The sequence below is a fragment of the Borostomias antarcticus genome, assembly GCF_949987555.1.
Source record: "Borostomias antarcticus genome assembly, chromosome: 10".
Taxonomy (NCBI): domain Eukaryota; kingdom Metazoa; phylum Chordata; class Actinopteri; order Stomiiformes; family Stomiidae; genus Borostomias; species Borostomias antarcticus.
The window spans coordinates 20,579,995-20,591,586 of record NC_140243.1 but is presented as its reverse complement, the minus strand read 5'-3'; the positions used below and the strand labels follow the sequence as shown (position 1 = coordinate 20,591,586).

Sequence of the window (11,592 nt, the reverse complement as noted above, 5' to 3'; positions counted from 1 at the left end):
ATTGATTTTACATTTGTAAAATAAAGGAAGTGCTAAAAAAACGTATCGACTGAGCCCAAAGCATAAAGCTGTACGAGACAGACAGCCAACATCCCATTCAAGATCTTAGCAGCGATTTAGCCCTGAATAGGAAGTCCATTGTCTTACAGTAACTACCTTTGTACTGTTGCTCTTGGGAGGAAATACAGGGGCGTGGTGCCTGCAGGTGTGGAGTGGCTGATTGTGTACCAAAGCTGACGTGTGTCCAACACTGATAAGATTACATTACCAACACGTCCATAAGAAACTTCTAAGAGAGTGATATTTGATTTTTAATGGATAATTGGATAGAAAATTGTGCATAAGTGGCAACTGTTTGTATTCAACTACAACTTTCAATAAAAAGAAAAGAAAAAGGAAATTGCTAAGAAATGTCTATTTTTCTAAATCTCATCATATCAAACTACACAGGCAAGCTGAATCATTCTGTTCCTTTAAAAACAGGCCACAAAAACAACTGCTCATCCCACCCCATTGTCAAGGAGACAGAAAAATATTGTGAACCAAACAAGTTACACATAACACGAGAAAACGTGTGCGATCTTGTCTGAGAAGCTCAGCTGATGAAGGCCAGAGGGCTGAAATGCATTCGTTTGTGTCTGCTAACCTTTTCAAAAAAATATTTTTAAGCATTTCAACTTATTTTGTGAGTGTGGATTTTCCTCCATTTTGATGGTGAATGCAGGCCGGACTGCAGCTGTGCTCACCATGTGTCCGCGCTCTCTTGGCTGCAACCACTCCTTCTTGTGTGGGCAGTGGGAGGGGAGAGTCCACAAACCTCTGTCAGAAACACAGACACACAATAAGACCATTTAACTACACAATAAGACCACTCAACTACACAACAAGACCACTCAGCCACATGCCTTCAGTCTGACACTGTCCTGAATGCAATGGGAACCTCTTGGTGAACTATGCAATATGTACGAAACCTTTCATTCTCCTCTACACTTTGAGCCTCGCCTGTCCGTGCGTCCGTCGGTCTGAATACCAGTCTAACCTGCTCTGAAGCAGGGCGCGGTTCTGCATGAGCCTCTCACTTTAATCTCCTCTTCTCTGTCTCTCTCCTCCTCCCTGTCTGGTGGCTCGGTGGGCGGGCCGCGGCGGTCTGGGAGCGATGTGGTGCTGCTCGCCTCGCTGTCTTCCTCACTGTCTTCCTCGCTGTCTTCCTCCAGAACCTGGGGGCTCTGTGACCACGCAGGGGTAAGGCTGAGTGTCCACCGGCGAGCTGTATGTAGCTGAACAGCGCCAAGCTTACAGCTGCTCAGAGCGCACTAGAGCTGTAGTTTAGAGCTGGCTAGGCTACCCATGTTTTACAGCTACGTTAGCAACGGGTGTCGTGTTTTTGCCAAGCCCCCAGGAATCGAAATCTAAAGTGAAGGCCTATTGAACCGCGCCATCTTGGCTAGATTTGTAGTCACTTGGCTATTTCCGGTTACTTTTGACTTGCGCAGTTGAGCTTCTCTGGCCGACGCGCGTCCACGAAAAAGTTCACATTTCTCTGAAATGTAGACGCGCGTTCCCGGCTCTCCCCGCTTTGATTTAGCAATGAAAACCGGCTTGCATATTAACCTGTTTTTGTCAAAAATATCAATTGGAGAAATTATTTTTTGATCCTGGCATCTTAGTTTTAACAAGTTAAATATAATTGAACATGTTTTGTTTGCTAGTAGATGGTATTCATTCCGTTCGCGATAACGTTATTGCAGCCAGGCTAAATTCCTCCAGGGAGCCAGTGACCGGCGAGTTGAAGAGCTTCACTCCCCGCCAGCAGGAGCTCTGGCCGCGGCTACCGCATCTCGGAAAACCCGCTGAGTTCGTGGCTGCTATTTCACACTCGCCCTTGATCAATCCCAATACCGATCCATGGTAATAATGAATCAATCGTTCAGATCAGATCGGCAGTGCTGCATGCATGTTACAACATCATTGTTAGCTTTATTAACATAACCATAGCCTACATTTATCTCTCTAACGTTAGGCTATCCATCTTACACCAGTCGGCCATTCGATAGCTGGAAGCGGTCAACGCCAACGTTGACTGAAAACACCCAAACTCAGTGTATCGTTTCATCTTCATGCTACACATCAACTCCTTTACATTGTATGTGAATAAATTCCTGTTATTCTAAAAATATCCCATTTCTGTCCATTCCTGGAAAAGGCTAATAATTGCTGTCAAATGATCACTCCAGTTTATCACCGTATCCCACTACCATTTCAACTATGCACAGGAGGTTGTCTTGTGGTCATTTTCATTAAAAAATGTGAACTTTTTCGTGGACGCGCGTCGGCCAGAGAAGCTCAACTGCGCAAGTCAAAAGTAACCGGAAGGCCAGAAAAGCACAACTGCGCAAGTCAAAAGTAACCGGAAATAGTCAAATGACTACAAATTTTGCCAAGATGGCGCGGTTCAATAGGGCTTCATTGTTGATAGCGGCCAGTGAATGGAGTGGCTGTATCCAGTTTATATAATACATCCATGGTTTTTGCAGACTGCAGATTAACTAGCTGAGTTAAGATAGCTAGCTAATGTTAGCTAGTGCTAACGTTCGCCGTCTCTGCGGTTTTGCCAAAATCCGACCGTCCTCGTCATCAGAACTGCCTTTTACAGCCTACGCTCTAGCCAAAAAAGTTCTACTTTTTTCAACTGCAAAAAAAGCCTAGAGCTCATGGCGCTGTAGCGTTAAAAAGATCTTGGAACACAGCTCTCGTCTCTATAGCGCCCTAGAGCTCATTACACATTGTAAACAATGAGAAAATAGCGCCAGCTCTAGAATACAGCTCCCCGGTGGACACGCACCCTCAGACCTGTGCACGGTGCCTCTCACTCTCAGTCTACCGACTGTTTGGCAGCACTGCAGTCATAGCTGGGCTGCTCACCCCTACCTCCCCATCCTTCCTTCTGTCCCTCACTCTCCTCTCAGGGGACCGTGGGGCCAATGACCCCAGCCCGGTCAGGCCAAAATGTGTCCGGCTGCCAAAATTGGTCCGGGGTCAGAATTCTGATTATCTAATCTTTTTTGTTGTTGCTCGCTTGCTAGCTAGCTTATCTGGTGTCAGCAATGGTGTCAGTAAACATATAATATCAACGTTTCTAATTCATAATTTGATCATCGGACTAATCTGACCCCGGACACATTTTGGCCCGATAGTCCTGCTGCTTTCTCGCTCCCTGTCTCTTGTCTCTGTCCCGGTCTGAGTCTGGGGACGCCCCGAGCGCTCCCTGTCTCTGTCCCGGTCTGAGTCTGGGGACGCCCCGAGCGCTCCCTGTCTCTGTCCCGGTCTGAGTCTGGGGACGCCCCGAGCGCTCCCTGTCTCTGTCCCGGTCTGAGTCTGGGGACGCCCCGAGCGCTCCCTGTCTCTGTCCCGGTCTGAGTCTGGGGACGCCCTGAGCGCTCCCTGTCTCTGTCCCGGTCTGAGTCTGGGGACGCCCTGAGCGCTCCCTGTCTCTGTCCCGGTCTGAGTCTGGGGACGCCCCGAGCGCATTTGTCTGTGTTGCAGCGCGGTCAGCGCAGCCTCACCCCGGTGTCGCTGTCCCCTGCGTCGCTCTCCAGGGGCTGGGTCAGCAGGTCCAACAGGTGGGGCTGCTCCGTGTCCCGCAGAGCCGAGCAGAAGCTGCCGAAGGCTCGCGGTCCTCGCTTGGGCAAGAGGGACAGCAGACGCCAGCTACGCTTCTGAGAAATCTGCTCCGCCTTGAGCAGAGGGAGACAGAGAAGAACAAACGATTTCTACACATCTGCAGACGAAGAGAAGGAATCTGACTGCACCGTGAGCGCACAGAAAAATAACTCTTATGAAAAGGTTATTTACTGGACGGTTAAGTGTGAAATACATAAACATACCAGAATGCTCTCTGCCATGCTGTCGGTTAGGATCTCTTCCGCTTGCAGGGACTGGATGAGTAGCTCGTCCACCACCATCTCTTTACAGAGGACCACGGAGCGCTTCCGAAGCAGCTTCTTATCCCGATCCAACATACCGCACTCTCCCAACATGCTGCATTGGGACAAGACGGGTCGACACGGCTCAATTATTGCAAATGGTTAAATAATTAAAAAACTACCAGCCTGCCACCGCCAACCGGGCTTACCTTGAAGTAGCTAACATTACGTTGAATGGCTGAAGAAGTTGGTCAGCTGCCACAAGTGTGAGTCCCGCAACAGCACTTTGCTATCACGACAGGTAATTTAGCTCGCTATCTGTTTGCTAGCTAGCAGTCAGAACAATGAGAATAGCACTAGCTAGCACTGACACTGCCTCATGATTGTGAGGATAGTATGCAAACTGGGGGTATGTCAAAGATGAAAGATCGGGTACAATCTAAGGATCTAGACTGCAAGCTAACGTTAGACACCATCGCTCAAAACAATGTGCACCACCAGTTTCGTGGCGGAGGCAGTCTGGATGGCTGTTTGCTAGCTAGTGTTAGCTTTAATTTAGCTAATGCTAACGACGTCGGATTGCTCTTGATTGTAACGTTACGACAAAATGCATAATGAACGTTACCTAGTTTTCAGAACAACTTGCAGGGTTTCCTCTATATCCGGTGTGACTCATAAACTACATGGCTCGTAAGCGACACGACATTTATAAACTATTTAGCACAAATTAATAACATAACGTTCCCAGCCTCAACCAACTTCCGCGCGTCTGTGTGAAGTAGTAACGTTAGTGGGAGGGGACGAATCACACGTTACTCCTACACTCCGTTGTTTTGGGAGTGGACGAATGAGATTCTCAACATGTATGAGTGAAGTTGCAAGAGGCGAATCAAAAGCCGATACCGCCCACATGGAGGTCGTGCCTAAAAGCTCCACCATCTGAAGGATTTTGAATTCAAATATCTGCTAAAAGTAAATAATAAACCAATTGATAAGGGAGCTGGAAGACTCAAGTCTCTGATTAGACAGTTAGATGGTTCAAAGCCGTGGAGAGGGACGCGCGCCATTGGTAGGAAATGGAGGCGTGGAAATCGAGAGACATGCGTCGTGGGAGGGTTAAGGTTCTAATAACGGCATCATTACCAGGAATAGTTAATAATTAGGTATTTTGCTATGAAAATTGGTCAGACTATATGATACCATTATGATATGCTACTATTTATATGTATGATATGTATCGCAGAAATGGAAATGAACACCGGGTACATATTGCTCAAATGTTGTAATATGAAAAAACAACGTAACATCCTAACCACCACCACCCAACATAATTTCCAATTTGCAATGGACATCATCCTCCGCACCCCTTCCACCCCCTCACATGCCTACGCGTCCTCCACACACCCCCCCCCCCCCCCTCCCACACCCCCCCGCTGTCCAGCGCCTCTCTCTCACTGTGTGCTGTCAATAATTGATGAATCTTACTTACTCAAAGGGTAACAGGTCTAAGAGAAAACCTCTCATGCATTTCTTTCTTTCTTTTCCAAATCTATCTTTACACTTGGCCGGTCTGCGAGGCCACCGCGCGTGTTTATTGGAGCGTGGAGATTGATTGGGGCCGGCCTCGCTGTGTCGGCATACTGTCATGGGGTCACGGCGGTTAATCATCGCTCGTTCTGCTTCTATGGCCACGAGAGGGTTAATTCTGCCTGACTGACTGGCAGCGGGAGAGAAGGCAGGAAGTAGAGAAAGATTAAATGAATGAGAGGCGGGGGGCAGAGATGAGGAGGAGAGAGAGAGGGAGAGAGAGAGAGAGAGAGAGAGAATGGTAGAGTTAATTTATTCATCCCAAGCAGCCCTGATTGCAAACTGGCTCTCACAAACACTGGCACGCAAGGATGGAGAGAGCGAGCGGAAACGAGAAGTTCATCTCCAGAAAGAGAAGTTTCACTTTTGGGGCATATGGAGGGTATGTACAAAAACAGTCATAGTATGGACAGAGAACTACTAAATTTGCTTTAAATGTCAAATTAAAATTGGCAGATTAAAATCTTGAATTGATCATGGATAAAACTGACTCCTCTGTGTCACACGGTACATTGTCTGCTCTGAGCAGTCCCCACTTCTTTGTTGACAGTGTGGACAGATTCATATGTGGCAATGAGATGCGGTGAGTCTAACTTCATCCTCACCTTTATTTACCTTTATGCTGGTTATGTTTACATATCATGCCAGTCATTATATACTGGTATGCAGTTGATACCTACAGCTCCATGTTTTGAACGGGTGGAAGTGATGGGTTCTATTGTTTTCTGCTGTCTATGCAACTGTGGCAGCAGGCCAGAACCTTTCGAACACAGCATTCTGGACACTCTGGACTCTCCGTCCACTGAGAGCAAGCCCATCATCTCTGCTAGCAGCCACCAGAGGGTAATAAGTAATAACAACACTCTATAACACTGCACATATGGACTGTATGCTGCATCATCATCATGCAATATAGAAAATATGAGCATTTATGCATTTTCTTCATAATATCATATCATGATTGTAAACTAATTCTGTCTCACTGATCAGAAAACTTCCTTGCATCTGTGTGTCCTCTTTTTCTCAGCATTGATCCTTTCTTTTCTCTGCCTATTTCTGTCTGCCTGTCTCTGTGTTCATTGAAGAAGGCTACAGAACTGTTTGAGATCATTGAAAAGCTGCAGGTAAATACAGAGTATAATTTACCCCTCCGTGGTGAACTAATCAACTGTTCACGACATGTTCACCTTTTGTCCATTATCTTTATTCAGGGCAGCAGGCTAGATGAACAACGCTGTGAGTTCCCTCTGCCTCTCAAGGTAGGGTTTTTAATCAGGAGTATTGTGTATGTGTGTGTGTGTGTGTGTGTGTGTGTGTGTGTATGCATGTGTGCGTGTGGGTGCGTGTGCGTGCGTGCGTGCATGCATGGTTGTGTTGACACTGAACTTGCAATGTTTTATGTTATACAAACATTATGTTACCCAAAACACAGCGTTCTTTCTAAGATAATACTCAACAAAATACACAAATATGTCAGCAGTTTTTAAATCTTCTCCTCATCTGTGTCTTCATCACTGTAAGTCTCAGCTGTTAAAGACCTGCGCCCACCTCCCCCTCATCCTGCCTCCCAAGCTAGGGGGCTACTGGATTGACCCCCCGCTGGACAAGTTTGCTGATATAAGCCCCACATTCTCCCAGGACCCACTGGGCCCAGGCGGCTATGACATCATGGAGAGGGACAGCGAGGCCAAAATCTACCAGGAGTTCTTCCAATCAAGAGTCTGTTTAGTTTTCCCTACAGGGCTTTCGCATGTTTTCAACTGGAAATACTTTTCTGTTCCATTCAATTCCTATTCCTATTCTGTTCATTCTGTTCGACTCTGTTCTATCCTATTATGTTCAACTCTGTTCTATCCTATTATGTTCAACTCTGTTCTATCCTATTATGTTCGACTCTGTTCTATCCTATTATGTTCAACTCTGCTCTATCCTATTATGTTCAACTCTGTTTTATCCTATTATGTTCAACTCTGTTCTATCCTATTATGTTCAACTCTGTTCTATCCTATTATGTTCGACTCTGTTCTATCCTATTATGTTCAACTCTGTTCTATCCTATTCTGTTCGACTCTGTTTTATCCTATTATGTTCAACTCTGTTCTATCCTATTATGTTCAACTCTGTTTTATCCTATTATGTTCAACTCTGTTCTATCCTATTATGTTCAACTCTGTTCTATCCTATTATGTTCAACTCTGTTCTATCCTATTCTGTTCAACTCTGTTCTATCCTATTATGTTCAACTCTGTTTTATCCTATTATGTTCAACTCTGTTCTATCCTATTCTGTTCAACTTTGTCGCTGCCCAAAACTCATCTCTTCAACAAGTGCTACCACGATCCTCCCTCTCAAGCATCTATTGCATTTTTAGATCGCTATTCTTTGCCTTCAGCGCTAGATTATGCTCTTAGTCACTTGTTTTAGAAAGCAGATGCACTTGTGAGTTCTGTCTAGTAGTAGTACATTGGCTTTTACTACATTAAATGCAGTCATTGTGAGTCGCTTTGGATAAAAGCGTCAGCTAAATAACAGTAATGTAATATTCTACAGTATCTTATTCTATTATATTCCAGTATCAATATTTTTTTTTAATCTCACTCTTTCTATTTCCCTCTCTCCTCTGTCAGTATCATCACTCGTTCACAGCAGTGGACCCCTCCCTCGGGCCGCTGGTCCTCTCTGTGTGTTTGGAGGAAGAGAAATGGCTGAGAGTCATACTAAGGTCTGTATACTACGTCACCTACGTTATCCTAACATACTACTTACTTACTTACTAATCCTCTTTGTTGCTTGAGGAACATGAGGCTGCGACTATTTGATTTGATTGATTTATTTGCTGAGGGACAGCGAAAGTTAATGAACAATCGCTATATGATTTTAGCAATACAAACAGAGATTGTAAACTAGCCAGGTTGTAGCCAGAGGCTAATTTCCACCTGTAGTCCCATGGAAAGATGTTCCTTAAAAGAAGAGAAGTACAATACTAAAATCCTATAATGTTAAATCTAAAAGCATAACATACAACAAAAACATACATCAGGATTATAACAACATAGCCACATATGGACTGTCTGTTTCCATCGGGTCTTGTCCTGTGCAGCATGTTGTTCCTCGGCCCAAGTTAGGTTAGCCGGTTCCAGCTCCGAGATCACATACAGCTGTGGGAAATGATTGTTAACAGTTTATCGGTATACTTTTTCTGTCTTACACAGAACGAAGGAATGCTCTATGCATGGAGTTTTCTCTGTCGCTCTTTTCCCAAGCATCCCCTCGGCTGTGGAACTGGCCAAGGTATCACACTGAACACTCTTTATACTTTCACTGATAATTCACTACACACACGCTATTGACCATGAGAATGACCGTCTGTTTTCCAGATGCTGTGCGAAAGCGTGACTGTGCCCAGATTTGAGGTGGTCAGCTACCTCAGGGTACAGTATGGCCTTACTGTACCTGAGCATTCTCTCGCAATATGTCTGAAATCTCTCCATTTTGAGATCTTTTCTTTTGCTCTCTCTCTCTCACTCTTTCTCACTTTCTCTCTCTCTCTCTCTCTCTCTCTCTCTCTCTGTCTATCAGGCTCCAGATCTCATTACAGCGTTTGATGAACACAGGGTGTCTCCAAATTTCAAGTTTGGTGTCTTGTACCAGAGAGAGGGACAGGTAAGGAACGGCAAGTTACTGTGAAATGAATGCCTTTTACTAGTGTACATCTCTACAATTTACACCACATTTTACATTCACTGAACTTACCTGTTAAGTATGTACGTGTGTGCTGTAGTGCCCTGCCTACCAGACTCTGCCTCCGTTTATTATAGCTCACAGAGAAGGATATACTCAGCAACAATGAGGAAAGTGAAGAGTTTCAAGACTTTCTCTCCATTTTGGGGGAGACCATTGAACTCCAGGGATTTACAGGGTAACGTAGAGTACACACACATGACGTCTTTGTAGAGGAAGGACAATCAGGACACGTCGTGTCTGATGAGCTTCAATCCCCTCCTGCAGGTTCCGCGGAGGCCTAGATGTGTGTCACGGTCAGACAGGAAGTGACGCCATTTTCACCTCCTTTCACGGGAGAGAAATCATATTTCACGTAGCCACCATGCTGCCCTTCACCGAGGGGGATGCCCAGCAGGTGAGCTAGGATACAGAAAACTCATTAAAGTTACCAACTTTCATCTCATCGCCCCATCTCACTCACTGGTTGAATTTCTGATACATACTGTATTGAGTACTCTCTCTAATCATGCCACTCAGCTGCAGAGGAAGAGGCATATCGGCAACGACATCGTTTCTGTGGTCTACCAGGAGGGCCACACCCCCTTTCTGTCTGACATCATCAGCTCCAACTTCCTGCACTGCTTCCTGGTGATCCGGAGGGTCCAGAGAGGGGAGGGAGAGGGGGAGGAGGAGGAGGGAGGTGGGCGAGGGGGGTTCCAGGTGAGTGGAAAGAGGGTCACAGCCCCTACCTTGACCCACTCTCAGCTCTGACCCATTCAAATAAGGCAAACGTGTCTTACTTCCTGTTTACAGGTGTCAGTCACAGCCAGAGAAGATGTCCCACCCTTTGGTCCAGCCCTACCAGATCCTCCCATTTTTAAAGATGTGAGAGAATTACATCCATTTCTTTTTCCTATTCTTCATATTCAGGCATTGGGCTGGGACACAGTAGAAATGTAGGCCTACAAGCATGCTTTGTTTAGATTAGTGCAGATGAAGTTAGCAATTTGAGGGAATCATTGTAATCTAATACTAAATGAATCTTGTGTCCTACTCCTTGTCCTGCAGAGGTCGTTGTTGAGGGAGTTTCTCCTGACCAAGCTTATCAACGCAGAGATCTCCTGCTATAAGGCCCAACGGTTCTGCCGGCTGGAGGTATCACAGCTGCAGCTCAACGACCAGATGTAGTCTGTGAATTCTTTCATGTGACACTTTGAACCCTGACACCCGATTCTCTCAACTCCTCTCTCCTTCTCTTCTCCGTCTCGTCTAGATGCGCACTCGTTCGTCTCTCCTGGAGGGGTTGCAGGCTGAGCTTGCCACACGCTCGCAGTGCATGATGGGAGTTCCTCCCCTGTCCAGCCCCACCCCCACTGAGGGGTTGAGGGGACTGGCAGAGGGTAGCGGGGGGTTCATAGAAAACTTTAAGGTGAACACATCGTCTTTTCCTAAAGTTCATGTACACTAGTTTTGCCTCATACATCATTAATTTGCAGCATTCTCCACAGTAATATGAAACTAAAGTTATTGCAATTCAACACTGAATACTGTCCGTCCTTCTATACACCAAAATTAAAATATACGCATAACAAGTTCCTCCTGTTCCTATGGTTATATGGTGATAACTTCAGAGTTTCATATTATATTATTGCAGAGAGCCATACGAGTCCGCAGTCATTCGTTTGACACTCTCGGGGTGCCTAAAAAGATTGTAGGAGTGGCGCAGAAGCCAAAGGTAACCCTCCTCTCCCTAACAGAAGGACTGTCTGTCAGTGAGACCTTTGTTGAGGGAAATGACCACAGCTTTTCATGTGTTTGTCCCCCGACAGAATGCCTGCGCTTTAGAGAGAGATGGAGAGAGGTAAGACCTATAAGCACACAAGGTACTACATCTCACATATAGACTGAGCTAGGCTTGGTCAGAGAGAGAGAGAGAGAGAGAAAGAGAGAGAGAGGGAGGGGGTGGAGAGAAGAAGACAAGATGGCTCTCTCACTGTCAGTAACTCATTAATCTGAATCTGAATCTTTCAGTGAGAAGTCCCCAGGATCCTCCCTTCCTCTCGTAGGTGGCATGGGCTTGGAGGGCAAAGGTCAAAGTAGTCCTCAGGACGACACCTAGACGGAACTACAGAACAACAGAATCCTTTAACTAAATCCTTTGTGGATGTTATGAATGTAAAAAAAAACTTGTATGTAAATAGGATAAGTGTAAAGACAAACAGTATTTATTTAGATATTAATATCTAGAGTATTGTAATTATAGAGATATGGATGAGAAACCCTCCTATGCTATTATTCCATGATGATAAATGTATCATGTTCTATCAGAAATAAATTATTATTATTCAGAGATAAATAT

General features: G+C 45.4%; 2 protein-coding genes across 6 annotated transcripts in view; one reads left to right on the top strand and one right to left on the bottom strand.

The window, feature by feature from the left end:
• The window catches only part of casp2 (caspase 2, apoptosis-related cysteine peptidase), a 13,574-nt gene extending 8,879 nt beyond the window's left edge, over positions 1-4,695 (bottom strand). For 2 of the 5 annotated variants that reach the window (XM_084445064.1, XM_084445066.1), the window contains exons 1-4: positions 4,133-4,538; positions 3,885-4,038; positions 3,564-3,734; positions 747-819 (exon numbers count right to left, since the gene is read on the bottom strand). In XM_084445064.1, coding sequence (XP_084301190.1) covers positions 747-819; positions 3,564-3,734; positions 3,885-4,038; positions 4,133-4,149 — 415 coding nt within the window. In that variant the 5' untranslated portion in view covers positions 4,150-4,538. The other 3 variants (XM_084445065.1, XM_084445067.1, XM_084445068.1) reach the window with 3 other exon arrangements.
• Positions 4,696-5,821: 1,126 nt separating this feature from the next.
• On the top strand, positions 5,822-11,352 carry rap1gapl (RAP1 GTPase activating protein-like; the record flags this gene model as incomplete). Its single annotated transcript, XM_084444610.1, has 19 exons — positions 5,822-5,892; positions 6,061-6,093; positions 6,263-6,360; positions 6,606-6,634; positions 6,722-6,769; positions 7,032-7,229; positions 8,138-8,232; positions 8,723-8,801; positions 8,888-8,941; positions 9,090-9,173; positions 9,329-9,429; positions 9,519-9,648; positions 9,771-9,953; positions 10,047-10,118; positions 10,302-10,388; positions 10,507-10,662; positions 10,888-10,968; positions 11,063-11,094; positions 11,265-11,352. The coding sequence occupies 19 exons, from the start codon at positions 5,822-5,824 to the stop codon at positions 11,350-11,352; spliced, it is 1,719 nt and encodes a 572-aa protein (XP_084300736.1).
• Between the last annotated feature and the right edge of the window lie 240 nt (positions 11,353-11,592).